The following is a 20,583-nucleotide window of genomic DNA, read 5'->3' on the forward strand; positions in this document are numbered from 1 at the left end:
CTTATTAATCTTTAATCCAGATTGTTTCGTCATAAAGAAAAAACAAAGTTACGTAGTTAATGACTCTGGATGCTGTAATTTAAGTATCTCTACTATCTCGTCATTATATAAAACAAGCACTAATAAAATACCTACAACTTTCTCACCTTAAACATGACAGAATTTGATACATTTAAGGAAGTTTTTATTACAGCTGATTAATTTCGCTTCCGAGTAACCGACTGTGGACTACTAATTACGAAATGTGACTGTGACGAAATGATTCATTTTCCTGTCTTTCAATTGCGACATGAATCAAGTTGTTTTAGTTCGTTTTATATAATCCTTGTTATAATGTACCATTTTCGTGAATCGAGTCGATATAACATCATGATCAGCTGGGCTACTACGAAACTCGAAATTCGAAGTTCGTATATATGTAATAGTATAAGTGTCAGAGGGACCGCACGACACGAACTTCGAGTTTTGAGTTTTGTAGTAGCCCAGCAGGCTTCATCTATGGCCTCTCAGACAAACCTGGGCTCGCACATCTTAATTTTTCGAAATTTATGAGTGAAATTTAATTAGAAATTTACCACAAGATTTACGGTGAAGGGAAACATCGTGAGGAGACCTGCACATACTTGCGAAGCAATTCAGTGGAGTGTGTGAATTTCCTAACCTGCTCTGGGCCCATTTAGAAACTACTACCCAAGCTCTTATACTGCGAAGAGGCCTATACCTAGCATGTGGGCCGCGTTGTTCTTCACGCGGGACTAGAATTTTCCTTCTCCGATAATCACGTGGTAATTTCAAGGTGTAATTTGACACAAAAATCAGACGTGTAAGTTGAATTAGAACCCACGACTCTCTGCTTGAACCTGCTACCACGATTTCCTTCTCTTTCTTGCTTACTAAGTAAGTATTTAATTTAAATACAAAACAGCAGCTGTATCATAATCTACAAGCAATGTAAAATTTCATACATCCACTCGCTCGTCCCGTTGCCGCCCGCATTCTCGACAATATTATCCGCAAAAAACAAGTTAATTACGAATTTTTGAAAAAGGAACGCAACAAGACAGCCGTTATTTCGTGGAAACTCGTGATTGATTCGGCGAGCGTTGATGCTGGCAACACTGTTCGGAATGTCTATGGATTTTTGCTGGGATATGGGTAATGCAGCAACTGGAATTATTAGAATGTTTTTGAGCATCCGAATGCAAAATATGCTATCCTAATATCCTACTAATTCATCATCATCATCATCCCAGCCTATATACGTCCCACTGCTGGGCACAGGCCTCCTCTCAGCAAGAGAGGCCTTGGATCATAGTTCCCACGCGGCCCCAGTGCGGATTGCGGATTCACACACTCCATTGAATTGCTTCGCAGTTTTGTGCAGGTTTCCTTCACCGTCAAGCTCGTGGTAAACTTGAAATGTAATTTCGCACATGTATTTTGAAAAACTCATAAGTGCGGCCGGGGTTTGAACCCACGATCCTCTGCTTGAGGGGCCATAGGTCTAACCCGTAGGCCACCACGGCCTTTATTTAACTTGCCCTGTTTTTTGTTGTTGTTAGGTCAAATGAAGTCAAATCTTTTAAGTTCATTTGAATATTGAACTGTGCTTGGATTGACTTGAATTGAAATGATAAATTGGATGACAATGCAGGTACAGTCACCAAAAAGCTTGTATTAAAAGTGTAACTTTTAACAGAAAAGCGTAGCGGCGATATATAGAGTTCTAATGACCTAATAAAAATCAAAATCGCCATCGAACAACATTCAAAGTAATTCAAACGTTACGAAAATGTGTCCGTGGTATTGACGCAGTGACGCATTGGGCAACAATCAACTTTCTACATACGGACAAACGAGTCTTATTATATATGTATGAGCTGCGTAATGGTAATGACAGCCGAGGAGAGGGCTTCTTTCTAATCAGCCAGTACACGGAAAATCAGAGCGCCTTAGTTGCCCTAAGTCCAGGATCTCTTGCTACTCAGCAAAACGGGTGGGCTCTGTGCTACGAAGTGCAAAATTCGAACTTCGTATCTTCCCGTCCCGCTGACCCTTAATACAAGAGTGAGAAGGATGTTACAATACGAACTTCAATTTTCGAATTTTGTAGTAGCCCCCCTCCTGGAATTGTGCACAACTAGGTAGGTGTATATTGAACATACTCACAGACACTCGCTCGCGCTCTCCCATAATGTCTAGCTATTCTAATTATTGTATGGGCATGGGCCACATAAATGTAACTAAAACTTTAAAGTATGTGTATTTCAACTTTTTTTTGTACAAAAGGAAAGAAAAAAATAGAATTGTCAAACTTTGAGATACATGTACAAATACAAACTTAATCCCTTTAAGGGATCTCTAACAGTCAACCTTTGAGTGAATGAGAGAGCGATTACGGACCGATAAACAGTGAATTTGAAAGTCAAAAAAAATATTAAGTTACTATAAGTACATGTATAAAATGTCTTATATGAGATCACGACCTTGGTGCCTAATTACTCCATTTATTTACTCAATTATATTTTTTTCTGTAACATTCTACGATTTTATTTGACTTTTGCTGCCACCCCGTAAAACGCCGAGCGTTGGCTCGTTCACCCAACTACTATCCGAAACATGAATTAAGCTCACTGTCCTTGAATTTCGTTGTAGTCGGATAAATGAGTTTTTCTACAGATCAAATATTTAAAAAGCGCTTGTAAAGCCCTCCAATCGCATACGAGCTGTAACGGAGTCCAAATGAAATACTGCTATACTATCTATCAAATAGTTGCCGTACGTAAAAAATACAATGGACGTATTCCAAATGAACTGGCCATATATTATTATTATTCGACCAATGGTCTGCTAAGTGTGGTAACACTGGTTCTCATTCAATTCTCATTGGATACTCACTTACATGTTAACTAGTTCGCAATAGGTCAGTGTCTTAAATAATTCTAAATAGTCGGCCAGTTAGATTAGTAGAAAATATTGGACACGCATATTTTTGCTAAAAAGTGCTTTAGGTGCTTAAAGTTCCGCGTGACGTCACGCCGTGTGACAAATATTTATTGGAAACTCTTCCATAAGACAGTAAAATAATTGTAGCAATATAAACATTTTTTTAATTTAAATAAGACTGTATCCTGTAGACAAACTGTGTAAACAGTTTTGCAGGGCTATGTCCAAAAAAACTGTAAAAGAATGTCAATAAAAAAAAAATCATTTCATTTCACTTTAAAGCGCGTGCCCCCTCTCCCGAACTTTGACGCGCTTCATCTTTGTTTGATTGACAAAAGAAAAAATACGTGACCAATATTTTCTGATAATCTAACTGACGGACGGACAAAATAGGATAATATTTTTTTACACAGGAAATATAAAAAAATATTTGACAAGAAGAATATTCATATTTTGTAGTTGTATAAACAGTGAAAAGATATCTCTAACTAAATTGTAGCTAACTGTATATAAGTAAAATTACCTATCCATGTATAAAAAGAAACGCACCAAAACTAAATTAATAAAGCGAGTGTAATAAACTTGTGTATGTTGACAAACAAATACATATTACATTCAATAACGTCAACAGTTATACAATCTGCAGACCATAAAAATGTTTTACGACCTTGTGAATGTGTTAATCTCGTGACAATTTCACGACGATCTCGTGACAACCGCTGGTAACGCCGCATTGTGAAACCATGCGTGGGCGCCGCAGTGTAGAGTTAAAACTAGTTAGGCTATTACGTCATAGTTTTTGAGGAAAGTGAAGTACCTATCTGTCATGGATCACGACACTCCAAATAAGGCGCTGCGAGTGAACAATTAGAGCCTATAATAATAATAAGGATATTTGGAAATAATTCCGATCCGCATTAGCGATCCCTTCAAATAGCGAACCTACTGTGTTAAAATATAGAACTTGTGTTAAATACTTGTGATGTATAGATATCATTTAATAATATTGTATATCTGTTTAAAAAAATATACCTCGTTGAGTTTCTTGCCGGATTCTTCTCAACAGAGGTTTTTCCGTACCGGTCGTAGTTTTATTTTTTGACATTCATAAGTGCTTGAATTAACCTAAATTGAATAAAGATATTTTGAGTTTGGCTTTGAAATAAAGCCATTTATTTCGAGCAACATGCCCACACATTAAATATAACTTATCGACAAACTTTTTTTATTAGCCTGTTAAAGTGTCCCACTGCTGGGCAAAGGCCTCCCCTTCTTTCCGCCACTCGTCTCTATCGAGAGCATGCTCCTGCCACTCTATTTGATATGCGTCTAAGTCATCTCGCCATCTCCTCTTCGGTCTGCCTCTGTTACGATAACCATTAAATAAAATATAGCAATGCTGCATCCTTCCTGGGACTCTTGCCGCGGGTTAACTATGATAGCTTTAATTTTTAAATTTCATCAACTTATAGTTGGTTATATAAGTTGAATGAACCATGTATATAATCTATCTCTAATTAATAAAATCAAAATTAACTAAGTGGCTGGTAGGCGATAACTATAGGTCCCTAACATCGCATTCGTCTGCGTCATGGTGCCCCGGAACCACACAACATGACGTCTATCGGCCAGAAGGTAGCACTCGCGATGGTCCCCATCAGCAGCCGCGGCACGCGCAATACAATCGACCTAAAGTGTCTATGATGACATCATTTTACGATCTCTCTCTACTCTCTGAGCTGTGACTGAGTCATTTTCGGCCTATCTTCCTCCCATTGCAGAGCACGGGCCATACAAGAGAGAGGGTTTCGGTCACAGTTCCCACGTGGACCTAGTGCGGGTAGAGAACTTCACACACACCATCCTACTAATATTATAAATACGGAAGTTTGTAAGTCTGTTTGTTACCTCTTCACGTCTGGTTTGAGCCCCGGGGAAGGACATACGATAGTTTTAATCCCGGAAATTTCATAGTTCCCATGGGATAGCGATAAACGAAATCTCTCGATCACTATAAGTTAAACATACGACTGCTCGTCACTGACCCAATAGCTGTCATGTTTCATTTTATTTATGTCATTTTAGTCATAGATTTATTATATACTCGTATTCTTTATAGCACTGTTTAAACTCACTTTTTGTCGGTCCCCAACTGATTGCTCTTTTCATCCGCTCAACGGTTGACTGGTAGAGATACCTTAAAGGGTTAAGTCCGCCTATGTACAAGTATCTCAAAGTTTGTCAATTGTATTTTGTTTCTATTCTTTTATACAATAAAGAGTTTACATACATAGAGTTTTTTTTTCAATAAATCGGCTTTACCGCCGATTCATTGCAATAATGTAGCTAGGGCAATTCATTTGTTTTACGTTCTTTTTTCAAAAATGTGCGATTGTCAATGTGAACTCGTGCGCACGCAGCTGATCAAAAGATCGCTGATTAAGAAAGATCCGGTTTTAAGAACGAACGCTCTAAAATTTTAAACTAAACGGTAATTTTGGTGTAAACATTGTTACTTATATATAATTATAGTCAAAATTTAAATCAACGGTTTATTCTGTAAATATGCAACGACGGTTTTCCCCCAGTATTAAGATTAATATCGCTAATAAATTATTTAGATTATCATTGCCAATGAGATTTGAGTAGGTATTTTGACCACTTTAGCTGCTCCCTTTTACATCGTGTCTCTATGTACTTTCTGTCTAAAATTCCGAGTAGAGTTCCTTCACAAGAATGTTCTAATATTGTACATTATTATATATTTTTTATATTTATATTTATTTATTTTCTATATTGTATATTTTTTTTATTATATATCTATAAACAGACTGCTCAGTGCTCTAAAGTGTTAAATCGTAAATTCGTAATTTCTCTGTTAATATTGTGGCGTTTGGAATGAGGCTTTGTATTTACATAAGTTATACATATACCTTATCTAAGCTAAAATGACACGTCCCTTACTCTCCCCGTTGGACTCAGGCGGTTATTGTAATATTTGCTGTCTAATTAGTCATAATGAATTGATTTACTTATGAGTGAGGGACGCGCCATCTTAGCTTTGTCAAGCTCTACCCTTCTACACTTTCTATTCTTCTTTGTCCACAGGGTAGAGCCACATTGTATTTGACGCTGACTGCCACGCTTCTTTTACATTCAAGCCATAACAACATAAAACTAATTTCATGTACCTAGCATACATTGCAGCGCTCAGTCGTTCACTTATAACCCGTTAGCTCATCGGCCCCGCAATGTAATGCTAGTTGCATGAAATTATCATTACGGCGCAGACGCACCGCGCCGTCTCGCGACAAGTCCACAACTGACATATTAACTGTGAGTCAATGAACTTAGCGACATACAACATAGTGTAAAAAGCTTTAGGCAAAAACCGTAGGCGCTAATTGAAAGATTGATCGGGGAAATAAATGTGTTACAAGCTTGTAGGTTACACTAACAATTGGTAAATCAAAGATATGTTGATGATTATGTTGAAGTAAGTAGCTAAGTACTAGCAGCGTGGCGCCGTGGCAACTTGATTAACACCGGGTTGCCTGAATTTTTAACGTGAAATTAGTACGACAAAGTTTATGCTTAATTTTCTCAAAGGACCGGCAACGCATTCGTAAATCAACTTATGTTTTGGTATGGTCGGTGATTGCTTTCCATCTGGTGACGCACCTGCTCGTTTGCATCTTATCATTAGTATATAAAAAACTGCTTGTTGCAGCCAATGCTATACTTAGCTCGCGCTTCTTTTACTCTACGGGTTGCCTAACAGTGTATTTATATAGTTACTGGTTAGGATTATAAAAATGGAATCCTTAGACTCGAGGCAAATGGCTATATCGACTGTACAGCCAACGGTGGCCAGCAACAAGCAGTCCACACCCTTTTTCATACATTTAGTTGAAGCTCGTAGCAAAAGCGAGTGGCTGCTAGTGGGATAAAGAAAGAAAGAAGGAAATAAAGGAAATCACTTAAATACTATACAAACGAGAATAGGGGCCACGGAGTTTCATTAGTATAACGAAAATACTAATAAATATAATTAATTACAACATTCCTTGTCTAAAAAATGGTTTTATTAATACAACATAACACAATACAAATACATTACATTCATTATCATTTATTCAGATAATGTATACGTAAGTATTATTTATTTTATTTTACCGACGAAACTATAGTGGCCCTTATATTCTTTTGACTAGTATATTTCTAGCAGCAATAACGCATACCTACACAGATTAGAAAAAAATATTAGATTAGTGCGTCTGCCAATTAGTCTGTCATAATTATTATCCAGAAACAAGTAGAGGTATCAAGTCAATTTGAAATGAATACGAAGGACGCTCTACAAACATGATGCGCACGCAAATTGTACAACTTGTTCTATGCAAAGATAACCTAACCAACAAAAAGTTGGAAAACACCCGACTTTGTCACTTTAAAGTTCAATATCTCAAAAACGGCTGAACCGATTTTGATAAACATCTCTAAGAACCATCGCTAGAAAACCTGCTTTCAATTAAAAAACAGCATTCAAATCTGTCCACCCGTTTAAGAGCTATGGTGGCACAGACAGACAGACAGACACACACTCAGACACACATAGCGGTCAAACTTATAACACCCCTCTTTTTGTGTCGGGGGCTAAAAAACGTGCAGAGTCTCTTAATACACCTATAATTTCCTTAGAAGGGACATTGTTAAACAACTTGGGTTAGGTATGTACAAGCAAGTTGTGGAGGCGGACTCGGCTTATGTAAATTTGTTTAATATAACTGTTTTATGAATCAGTAATGGTGAAGTTGTTTCTCATAAAAATCACCTGACATTATAAAGACACAATGTTTATGTGTATTGCATAATAAACTGGGCAGTTTGAATTCTCACGCTTTTATTATTTGCTATCGTTTTGCTGAGTTCACCTTGTTTCTTATTAACAAAATCGGTTATATTTTAATCGCGGTTTTGCTCACAACCTTTAGGTTTAACTGCTAAGTAAATTTAGGTTGCGGGATTACAATAAATTCCCATGGGAATTTCCACAATTTTCATTTTGGTGGTTGTCAAATTTACGTATGAGGAATTCCCGTGCCAAAATACCTGTGTCTGGAAGAAAGAAAGTAAGAAAACTTTTAGTCGTGACCACATTGGAAAATAAATAAAATATAAATGCACATGTCACGAAATGGTCCCAAACCAGCAATCTGCCGGTGTTGTGGACGGCGCTGATATTTCTTTGGGACCATTTAAATTTCTGAATCTCGCATCCAGATTCTGTGGGAATACCTACCGCAAGATATAAAAAACGGGCACCTATGGTTTTTGTATTTTATGTGCATGAAAGCTTACTTTCTATGCTTCAATGCCTAAAAATCTGAAAAACCATAGGTGCCCTATTTTTTTGCAAGGAGGTTTATGTTGTTAATCATCATATCAGCCTTACGACGTCCCCTGCTGAACATCCATAGACCTCTAGCTGCTTCGGTTGGAAGCGGCCTGCGTCCACCATGAACCCGCAGCTTTAACTAGGTCATCGTCCATCTTGTTGCTGGACGTCCTACGCTGCTCTTGCTGATCCGCGCTCTTCATTCGACAACTTGGTCATCGTTCAACAATTTGTTTGTTAAGTTTAAGTAAAAGTGTAGTATCGGAAAATACAAGCATATCCTGACAAGAATAGATCATAATATGCTAATGGCCGCTATATTATTTATTACTTAATAACTTATCGAAGCTCAACAACCACATAGGGCCTCAATGGGCATTGAGTGGACGTTGTCATTGGCAGGTATTATTATAGAATCCGGGCAAAAAATTGTGATGGTAATAAGATCGCTGCTGCTTTTGGCTCGGTATCTTAAACTGTCGCACACTAAGTTGTCTCTTAAATCGTTTACTAACTGGGTGATCGAGATTCGCTTTGAAAAACGGGAGAGTCTTTTAGTGCCTACTCCAATACGGATTTTCCCTCCTAGTTACTCCTTAAATTATTACTCGTATTTGTGTCAGAAACAGGGTTAGAAATTATCAAGATAATTATGTTCATGGATCTGGTAATATCGGATAATTGTCCGGTTATTATATAACAGTATAACATGTAATAAACAGTGTTTTTAATTGTTATATTTCTCGCCATGTTTGGATACACACAATCAAAATACGTGCAAGTAGCTCACACGATTGTGTCATATTTGTATGAAGTTTGACGTACAGCCACCCGCTTTAATCTGCCACACCGGAGCGTGCAAATCTGACACGTCGTACCGGCCATAGAAATAGAGTCGTATCGGATATCTATGCACGCTTTGTTGTGTCAGATATTGGTGATTGTACGTGCGCCTGCTACTGGTACAAAGATGTTTAATCCAGGCGTAAGATTAATTCATAACTTGTAAGGTCTTATGATGGATCCTGACCAGAAAGTAAGTTACTGGAACTCCACCACTTTCATTACGTTATTTACTTATTAAACCACTTTAATGCACTAAAAGCATACGTGTTCCGTGAATCGTAAAAGTTGTGCAACTTAAGTAAAACTTCACACCCTGAATTTCGATTACGTTTGACACTTAACAAATTTTACAAACCGTAAACCTTATCGCAGGCGGCGCGAGCGCAGCCAAAGGGCAACGGAAAAGGAAACCAGTGTCGCAGGTGTGCAAAAAGTGTTCATGTGAACATCGAAGGGTCCCGTGGCGTTCGGAATTTTAAATAAAATAAATTGATATGAAAAACATAGAAACACTACAACAGAATGTAGTCGTACAAATACAATGAAAATCAAGAATAGTAAGCAGTACAGAAAATAAGTACAAGGAGATTTTTTTCCAAGGTTAACAATACACAATACAAATATTCTTTATTGATCACCAAAGGCAGTACAGTGACATTACAAAAGTAAAAAAATCAGGTAGACAATAGGCGGTCTTATCGCTAAAAAACGATCTCTTCCAGATAACCAATTTCTCAAAAATTAATAAATATGAACAGACTAATGTAGGTGGCAGAAATAACAGACAGGAGAAACGTAGAATTAATAGACAGTAAATATTAAAAACAATACAAATATAATATAAATTATATAATTAAACAGATACATTAAATATAATACTTATACACTACATATACTTTATACAAAATATCAATGGAAAAATGTCAAAAGGCCGCATGTGAGAAAAGGAATTTAAAGAAACAATATAAACAAAAAACAAAAAGAATAGAGAAGGATCAAAGACTGGGGATTAAGTTAGTGACAAATTGTGAGCCTTTAGGAGGTCTTTAAAAATGGGAAGGGATTTCGCTGGCCTTAACGCCAAAGGAAGAGACGAATGGCAGTCATAGTAAAGGAGTTATGATAGACTTTGGAGGAAGAACGAGGAACGGTAAGAAGAAAATTTTGTGCAGAGCGAATAGAGGACAAGAACTTAAAACGCTCTTGAAGATATGAGGAGTTGCAGGATTGAAGAGTATGCTGTATAAAATAGAAAGAATGTGAGTATTACGGCGAAAACGGATGGGGAGCCACTTGAATGGGTGCGATAGTAGGAAACGTGGTCATATTTCCGCAAACCGAATATGAACGGAATACAGACATTTTGGATATGCTCAAGCTTATTCAATTGCTCCTCTGTAAGATCTGCTAACCTCACTAACTTGGGACGCTCACGCCAATGACTGGTCCCAGGCCAATGACTGGTCCATGAAACACCCAAGTTTTTTACATTAACCGAGAAAGGTATCAGGATACCATTGAAACTTTTCAACCCCATATACTTGTATTTTTATTTTTTTATTATACCATTTTGTCGGCATAGTTTACATAAATATCCGTGCAAAATTACAGCTCTCTAGCATTGATAGTCCCTGAGCAAAGCCGTGGACGGACGGACAGACAGACCGACATACATGGCGAAACTATAAGGGTTCCGTTTTAAAAAGCGTAAAAACTAACCATACATACAGTAGTGACCTATGTTCACAAATAAATAATATGACTATGACTGACACGTGTACAGCAAATATTACTAAATTAAATGATATATAGGTACATCATTTCAAATCAAATCTTGGGCAAGATTCCGAAGACGATGGCAGCGTTTCCTCTCTGAATAGCTAAGGTCACCTGTGACGATAACTATAAGAATTTTAAAAACAATTATTATCAAACATTCAGAGTTTGTGTTGCTAAAAACGCAGCCTTTTTTGAGTGTACATCTACGAACAAATAATATTATTTGTTCGTAGGTGTACATTGAAAATATTTGGACTGGACGGCTAGATAATAAGGAGTTGAAATTAAATAACTGGCACAATTTCGACGTCAAAAGTTTAAAAATATTTTTATTGCATAAATAAGTTTTGAAAAAAAAGAAAAGAAAAGAATAAATTTATTTGCCAAATTTCGGCACAGCAAAAAGGAAAAACATATACAATTAAAAATAAGACAACCTTATTACATACTCTTACATACTAAAAAAGAAAGAAAAAGAAAAAGACATTGTGCCGAAAGAAGCAAAAAGGGCCATACTCACTTGCCACAGCAAGCCGCAGCGCTGGTTTTCAGTATGACCCTATAACTTTTGTTCCCCTTTCCATCTATTTTTTTGTAGTAGATACATACGCACGCACTCGCACACACACACACACACACACACACACACACACACACACACACACATACGTGCTTACCTCCTACTGGAGAACTATAATAATTCCAAAACGTTTTTCCAACTGTCCGAGTATCCCTGGCGACCGAGGCTTTCATCGGCGACCCAGAATCCGCAACCTTTGAACGAGCCGCCCTCAAACTTGAGTGGACGTGCTTGCGCTCATCAACTCAGTGGCGGGAAATATTATAGACTGTTGAATGTAATCCTTAGTAGAGAACAGTACAGTCACCAGCACCAATATGATATTGGTATTGGCAATATCTGAGTATCACACAACAAAGTGTGCATAATTACCAGAGGGCCTACTCTGAAATTTGGAAATCGAAGTTCGTATCGTACCATCCCTCTCACTCTCGTATTAAATAGTTAAAGCGTCAGAGGGATGGAACGACACGAACTTCGATTTTCGAATTTCGTAGTCGCCCCGCTGATACGACTCTATTTCTAGGGCCGAAAGGACGTGTCAGATGTAAAGAAAGTAAGAGAGATTTATTTTGGTTCCAAGAGTATTACCACCTAACAGTAATAAGATAGAAAAAGAAAACTGATCTTTTGTTTCGAGTTTCGAACGACATTAGCAAACTAGTTTAAGTGTACATCTATATCTTTACTATGATACGGACCTAAACCTTGTCTCTGGAACTAGTGAACCGCTTTAAAAACATATCTATGACTAACGAAGCAGATAGCGGAGATGGCGAGATTTCTTGGACGCGGAGCTGAGCGTTTGGCCAATTATAGCTGTGGATGGGCGATGTGGAAGTCAAGAGAGGAGACCTTTGTCCAACAGTGGGACACAGAAGGCTAAATATAATAACGAAGCTACTAAGGCGAAACATCTTATCTCCGCATCCGCCTCCGCTAGAGGATCTCCGTTACAACCCTAGCTTCTATTTTGCGATTGAATCACGGAGGAATGCCTGCCGTCTGACCCATTATCTCGGTCTGGCTTCCACTACGGCACTATTGCCGTTTTTTCTGTTAGACTAATTTATTTTTGATTGTGCGCCAATTATTCGCACGTTTGACTGTTGCAAAAAGTTTTGGGCTCATTACCTACTCAGGTCTCTTCAATGCAATATATGCGAACGGTCTTGCTTGCAGTGTTATATCTTCCTCTTACATATTACCCGTAAATATGTAAGAGAGAGATACTGCTTTGAAAAACACTTCGTTAGCATATATATACTTTTAAAATGTTTCGAATTGGAACCAGAGGTTTAAATGGACCACCTGACAGTTATGTTCGATTCGTTAAACAAAATATATATTAGGTAATGTTTTAGCCTAAAGAGTATGAGAATATGATTAAATTCGGTGACAAATCACGTATCAAAAAATTACTATGTTAATTTTTGGCAAAAGGAAATGAAGAACGTTGTAGTTACTGATATTAGTGAGAAAAATTAGGCTTAAAAATAAATCCAAATACAACCAGTACTTACATCATCCTGCTCATTTTGTATGTATCCGTCTTCATCATTCACAAGATCTCCTAAACCTTTATTCTCATCGGAAACTGTATAATCATCTGCTAATACAGCTCTGTCATTAAGATCATCTTTAGACAAACCATTCTTGAAGTCGTCACTTTCAGGGCGCCTTAATTCAAGCCTGATGGTTTTATCTTTATCCAATTCTATATTTATATCCGTCGTCATTTTATCTCCAAAGTCATCAATTTCATTAACTTTTCGTTTCAAGTTCTGCGGTATTTTAATAGTGTTATTGTTAACAAATTTCTCGGTCATTTTGTCATCTAAATGACTGGGATTTTCGGTTATCATGGTGTCGACCTCTCCGGTCATGGCAGCGTTGATTTTGGTCATCGCCTTGGCTTCTAATTGGTCACATTGTTGAGGTTATACCGCCATTGTCAGTTTAACACGGCATAAGTCCGCAGATCATTATCTCAAAGATGACCGATTTAAAGGACCAGTTAACTTAGAGCCCTGAGTAAGGAACTCCCGTGGTTTCAAAATCGATTAGTCCGAGCTCCAAGTCGTTGGCCGCAATGCATTGTTACGTTGGGCAACTATCGTGAACTTTTACACGATTATTGTTCCGCTATTACGTTTCGTATGAGAATTCTATTTTCTTTAGATCGATGATTTGTGCTCTGTCCCACTCATACTCGCTGTTGCGTCCCGTTCTAACAATAAATAATGTTATTGTTTACCTTGCCCCGTTATTGGTATAGAAAATTACGGTTCATCTCACATCCAATATGTGATTAGGCTTACGCTTTGATAACTTTTAAAAGTTCAATTAAAAAAAAATGCTATATAATATTATAGTATTAATTTATTACACAACTTTTTAACAAAGAATAAACGTATAACAAGTTGTAATTTAATTATTTGGCTAACTATCAAACCGAAATAAATTGAAAATTGTTAAAACAAAACGCTACACACGATCACAGATGCAAAATGGCGGCGTCCCGAAAAAAAACGCTGATTATTTTTTATAATTTTTCCCGCGCGTTTATTTTTTTAATTCACTCGCACGCGGCCGGCGGCGGTGGCTCGCGGCTATCACATGGCAGCCACAGATACGATAAAGGTGGCCAAAGTATACGGCGGAACTGAAGATGTGGCGTGCTCAAAAAGTTATACACGACTGACTGATTCAGATTGCTTTGTGCGATAAGTTCTCAGTTCTTTACGAGTACAAAGTTTAGAACGGTATTTTGTACTCAAATAATTATGAGTTATAAAGATTTCATAACCGAGCTTTTGTTAACTTCGGCTTTTAGTGCAGATAAGTAACCAATATCAATGCACCTCATAAAAAAATAGTTCAGTATCTTATGTGAGTAACTTAGGGAATGGTGTATATTTTGAGATTATGCAGCCGCGGACAATTACAAGTAGCCTCCATGATTATTCACTCTCTTCTAAATCGGACAGTCTCGACAGAGTGGTCGTGGTTATGAGGGGAGGGATCGCCCATCATTGTGGTCGCTGTCTTCGCGATCATTCTTCATCGGTCGCTTCTCCATGTTTTTATTGTATAGTAATAATAATAAATTCATTTATTTCAGGCAACTTGGCTCAAACAATAAATACCTTACAGACTAACATACATATTTATAATCAATAATATTTAAAACTAATTTGGTGACAAAACGGCGTGACCCCGTTGGGTCACCGTCCCCGAGGTCGCATTCAACTGTGGCATGGTGCCCCGGAACCGCCGGAACACGACGTCTTTCAGCCAGAAGGCAGCACTCGCGATGGTCCCCATCAGCAGCCGCGGCACGCGCACCACAAACGAGCTGAAGTGAACGTAGTGACGCGACTGCAGCTGGAAAACCCTTAGCGTGTATCCGCTCTTCCGACGGACATATTCCACTATATCAGCGACTGCGACGGTGTGATGCAGACGCGACACATACAGTGCCGTATTCGGCGTGGCTGGCCTCAGCCCGGAGCCTGGATCCGGTTCTGCAGAGCCACACTGACTCTTGCAAAGTTTCTTGCGAGCCTTGCTTTTATTCTGCACCAATGTGAACCCCTCCTCATCCACTTTATTGCTCAAGGGCTTGTTCGGCGTCGAAGTAGCCCTCGGTTCAGTAGCCTTAGGCGGCGCAGGAGGCCGGCGGGGCGCGGCGGCTCGGCCGGCCGCGTCAGCATACCCGCGCCCAGCTGGCTGCTTGTTAGTAATATGACTGTCTTTAAAGCCAGCAGTGGACCTCATCATAATCTGAATATCAATACAAAATGGTGTATTATAATGAATCCTCAATTTTTCAGCAGTTGGTTGGGTTAGCTTGAATGAATACCCTCCTAGCCACAGTGAACATGATTCAAGGCTCTCTTATTGTATTTTTCTTAATGTAGATTTTTTTTGGACTATAAGGTAAATCATAAACTTTTTTCAATTTTGTCAATTTATAACGGAGAGCCTATTAATAACCTGCAACCTTTTTTTTGCTGTTCTTCTGCTGCCATTTTTTTACTGTCGCAGCTTTTGCCTCATCTGATTTCTTGGCTTATACGCCACCAAAAGCTTCCTCGCGGCGAATCTATAACATTGTACCTTTCATATCCAGTTTGTGTGCGCGAGTGTGCGTGTGTAACGCGCTGCGCGTGCGCCTGTGTGCGATCAAGTTTAAACTTTTTTAATAAGATTGTCGTATAAGGAAACATTTTGTAAATTAGGAGGAAAGGAGCGAAAGTAGAGTTTTGCGGAAGTTGAAATATTGATGTTGGAAAATATTTTTAAAAAAAGCCATGTGGCGTTGTTGAAACTGACAAAAATATAAAACTAAATTATTTGAAAATAAAAATTAGGGACAGGGACTTAAAAGCAAATTAAATCTTGGTATTTTTTCATAAAAGTTTCGGTTTTGATACAAGCTTTTTGAATTGTATAATATAGGGAGTAACTGTTATTGGCCTTACGTATCAGTTCCAAATTAGAATTAAGATGAATTGTAACGCTGTTGTTCTTCTAAATAAATAAAATAAAATAAAACTACATATCCGTACAAAGTTTCAAGTGAATGTCCTTACTGCGGCACAGAATAGATAATACCGCGGAGACGATCCTGGCCGGACCTTCAGAAATCCATTACCAGAAGTCACCGAATAAGTCTGCCAAATTTCACACCAAGCCGACCAGTGAAATAGGTCAAAGTTGACTTGTAAGATTCCAGGACATACACATACTTACATACATGTGAAGTAAAATAAAAGCTTAGAAATGGCCCAAGAAAGAAAAGAAAAGAAAGAAAAACATTTATTCGTGACTTTTTTGTACAAGCAAAAAATAGATAAACTATCTTTCGTACATAACAAGGAAGAGATTGCACTAAAAAAAAACAAAATCTAAAACTCTAAATATTTATTCTGAAAGTAGGTCCCAAAGGGCTCTTTTACATGTTACATTAAAGTGATAAGGCCGCCTCTTGCTTACCTTGGTTTTTTTCTCTAAGTACCTTTGTTTTCTAAAACTGCTTAGGTACTAACTATAATATGGTGTGCATTTTAAGTTGGGTACTGACCAACGTTACGAGGTGAAATGTACATTCGCATCGAGCATGTTACGCATTGAGCATGTTCGCTGTGTTCTCAAAATCTGCGTAATGTTGCTCGTCAAAACTTGTGCTCCATATTCGCCAGCCACTCTCAGTAAAGATGGCTGACTTGTTACAGCGTACTGACTGAACCGCGTAACAGTCAAAGGATTCGCCAAAAAACCGACAGCCGGGTGGAGCACTCAAAGCGCTCGCTGGTTTCCCCGTAACACTAAGTACTGACTGCACGAATGCTCGCTGTGTAACATGTTACATTACACCTCGTAACGTTGGTCAGTACCCACCTAAAGAGTCATTGTATTGTATTGTTCCACGTAAACCACTGGAGCGAGTGTTGAAATTTGGTGGCTTTCTACCTTGAGTGAGACGTGGTAGCCTTGGTTTATCCTACGGCTTTTCCAGAGGGTGTCGGGCCTCTTGAGTTTTCGGAATTCATATAAGCGTAGGTAATTAAATTTGAAGTCTACCAAAACTGCACACGCTTACGAAGAAATACAATAATGTGTGTGAAGTTCCCAATTCGTACTGAACCCGCGTGGGAACTGTGTCACTTACCGCAGGGGCGAAGAAGCGGGCATGGCATTAAGCTAGTTAACAATCCCTTAATGTTACTGAAAGTTTGTAAGTTATGTGAGTTGAGAAATGTTTGGATGAAATTTGGCATGTAAATAAAAAAATGGCCATTATGGCTTCCAATTGCTTTTCACTTACCTTCTAGCAAGATGAAATATTGGTGCGTGATTCAAATACCGATCACTATTTAGGTACCTGCCTACCTTCGAAACTTTTCCAATTTGAAAATATTGCATGCTTTGTCGACATGAGCGTAACGTAAACAAGAATCTTGCTTACAATATTGACATAAAAACCTAATAGCAACCGAAAACACTAACAATCACAGTTAAATACAGCACATACTTAGTGGGCGAGCTTGACAAAGTTACAAGTACCGGTAATAATGGCGCCACTTCTCTGCAAATGGAATCAAAGTTACTAAGAAAATTATTAGTACCGATTTTGGTCACGCGCACAAGTTAACGCTATAAGCAGTTTCGGGTCAAAAGTCTAGCGTAACTTGTTGACATGTCAAGTTGGTACTCGAAGAGTCAAAAGTTCAACAAAAAAAATACTCCTCCACTCCACACGTGGGTTGAAGTAAGTAGGTTTTGCGGTTTGACACGATGTCAACTTAATTGGTATTAGAAGTCTCTGCTTCATTAAAAACACACAAAGGCAGAATTGAATTGATGATTGATACGTGATTAGCAGAACGCCCTCTGTGTAAAATATTTTTCATTGCGTAACAAATTGCTCTCTAGTGGTGGCTAGTAGAACTAATATACTGTGCACGCTCACTGATTCCCATCGCGCTTTGTGTGTTGTGAGCTAGATGGCGCTGCAACGACGAGTGAAAGGATGCGTTAAAAATATTAACGGCTTTGGTGATCAATAAAGAATATTTGTATTGTATTGTATTGTAAAGTTACTAAGTGCATCATCCGCTTTTTATGTCTCGAACATTTAAGTACTATGATTTAAGTTTCACATATTGTCGCTCATACAGTTATACATACAGTAATACGATAACTAGAGTTGTTATTTACGGCCATCTTGTGGCGAGTAGCTAAACTAAAATACCAAAGTTTCACAACTTACCCACGTGGCGCTACTGTCGTTGGACACAGTTTGGAACGTAGGCACGCAACGGAAAGTCATCTTGTGTTTATTTTACGATACAACTAAAGGATTTCTTCTCACAGCTTACCTAGAACAAAACGAAACACTTACTTAGTGATACGTGATAAATAAAAGAAATAACTGAAAGTGTTCATGAAAGAAAGAGTAAGTAAACATTAATAACAATAGTAGAATAGAGCATAGAGTGGAATAAAATGAATAGAAGTGCCGGTACCACAATTAGGTACAGTCGAATGTAAATAGTTATTTGTGCAACAAGAAAGCAAAGTCGGTTTTTGTTGCGAGTGTTGATTTTGAATCCCGAGTAAGCGAAGGATTCTATAATTGGATCACGAGCGTTAGCGAGTGATTATAGGTTAGAATCCTGAGAGCAGCAAGAGATTTGGTCTCGTGTGACACATACAATTTTTCACCTCAGCAGCGAGAACATAATTTAAATGTAACATAAGAATAAAATCACATATACGAGTACCTACCTGTTTACAAAACATACACAATTTTTAAATATAATCCGATTATTAAGAAACAAATATAATAACTAACTAAACAAAACTGATGAAATGAAAAAACGAGTTGCCTTTTTCGGCTGATTCATTAAACAGATTCAGGGATTTGATCAAATGATTGTTTTTTTCTAGGCAAATGATAAAATAGATTTGCCATTTTAACATCCTTTAGAGATTTATTTGTTAAAATCTTTGTTTTGGCCATTTCCCTGTGACAGATGCATAGATTTTGACCAATTTCGAAAATTGGTCTTCTGCTGGCCCTTTGGTCCTCAATTGTGTCGATGACTTACGCACTTTCCACCATCACTATTCATGCATTAATTTCTTTTTTTAGACTGCCAGTGGCGTGGAGTGAATATTATTGTTAGGCACTCCGAGAAGTAAGAGAAGCGTGAGTTAGTAACATAATAATATAGGTATATCTTCAGCTGCAACAACAACCTTTGCTATACTTTCATTCATCAAAGACGTTGAAAAATAAATTAGGCAATCTGGTAGAGACCAAATGAGTTAAATTAGTGTTCTAAAAATTCTGTCAGTTACTATAGAAAATATTGGACACGTATATTTTCTTTTGTTTATAGCACGGTGTGGCGCCACGGGGCCCCACTCTACTCCCCAACTTTTGTTTTTAGCACGGTGTGACGTCACGCGGCCCCCAACTCCCCAACTTTGGCATTTTATCATCAAAAGAAAAAATACGTTTCAAATATTTTCTGGTAATCTATGTATGTACCTGGCGAAATAGAATAAACAAACGCCTTATCTGTAGCGGCGATGGCACCCCTGCATCATGTCAGTTTCTGAACTTATCACTCTTTCCAAGATGGCGTGACGCGTGTCATCATCCCGGTCGTTACGAACTGGAGCGAGCTGGCAATTACCTGCCCTTTGAGCCCAAAACTATAGCCATTAGCTCCGTGCCTCGGATACAGGTTTTTATTTTCTTCGAAGAGACAACAAAATTTGGTGAAATATTTATTTTTAGTTTTAGAAAGTATATAATATAAAATCTTTATCCTTCCTACTAATATTATAAATGCGAAAGTTTGTAAGTCTGTTTGTTACTTCATCACGCCTAAATAACTGAACCGATTTAAATGAAATTCGGTATACAGATACTTTGAATCCCGGAGAAGGACATATAGGAAACTGTTTATCCCGGAAAATTGCATGGTGCCCGCGGATTTTGCGCGGACGGAGCCGCGGGTAACAGCTAGTTGCACATCAAACATTTAAACTAAAAACATAGATACACAGAGAGAAGTGCAAAGGCGAACCTATCCCTAATAAGGGATTTCTTCCAGCTAACTTAGTTCAGAGAAGGCAAAACTTTATCTTCAGATTACTATATTAGTATAGATGTAGTGAAAAAAGTTTTTCACAGGGATTTTTACTTAAAAATCAATCATACCTTTGTCGTAAAGAATTGACATGGAAATGGAAAACTATTCTCACTTTAACTATACATAAGGTACGCTTATTTTTCGATCCGTCATGAAGTGTTCCAGCTATTTTCCTAAAACATTCAAGTATTTCTCCACCGAATCCAAATAACTAATACTTTCATTGTTGTCCAAATTTCACGCATAATTGTTTTATTACAGGTCTCCACATTCTAAAATGATTTATTGCTCAGTAAGTGCTGTTAACTCGAACTCTACAATGAGGCATAAAAGCTTGGTGCCGGGCTCAGAAAAAAAAA

General features: G+C 38.0%; 1 protein-coding gene across 4 annotated transcripts in view; it reads right to left on the reverse strand.

Moving 5' to 3' along the window:
- Nucleotides 1-20,583, reverse strand: part of TfAP-2 (transcription factor AP-2) — an 82,167-nt gene that overhangs the window by 44,942 nt on the left and 16,642 nt on the right. The window contains exon 2 of one of the 4 annotated variants that reach the window (XM_074106136.1): nucleotides 18,328-18,431. The exons of 1 other annotated variant lie outside the window; for it this stretch is intronic. In XM_074106136.1, coding sequence (XP_073962237.1) covers nucleotides 18,328-18,387 — 60 coding nt within the window. In that variant the 5' untranslated portion in view covers nucleotides 18,388-18,431. Of the gene's footprint in view, nucleotides 1-13,072; nucleotides 14,300-18,327; nucleotides 18,437-20,583 lie in introns of those variants that run through there. 2 more of the 4 variants (XM_074106137.1, XM_074106135.1) reach the window with 2 other exon arrangements.

This window comes from Choristoneura fumiferana, chromosome 24 (genome assembly GCF_025370935.1).
Source record: "Choristoneura fumiferana chromosome 24, NRCan_CFum_1, whole genome shotgun sequence".
NCBI lineage: Eukaryota > Metazoa > Arthropoda > Insecta > Lepidoptera > Tortricidae > Choristoneura > Choristoneura fumiferana.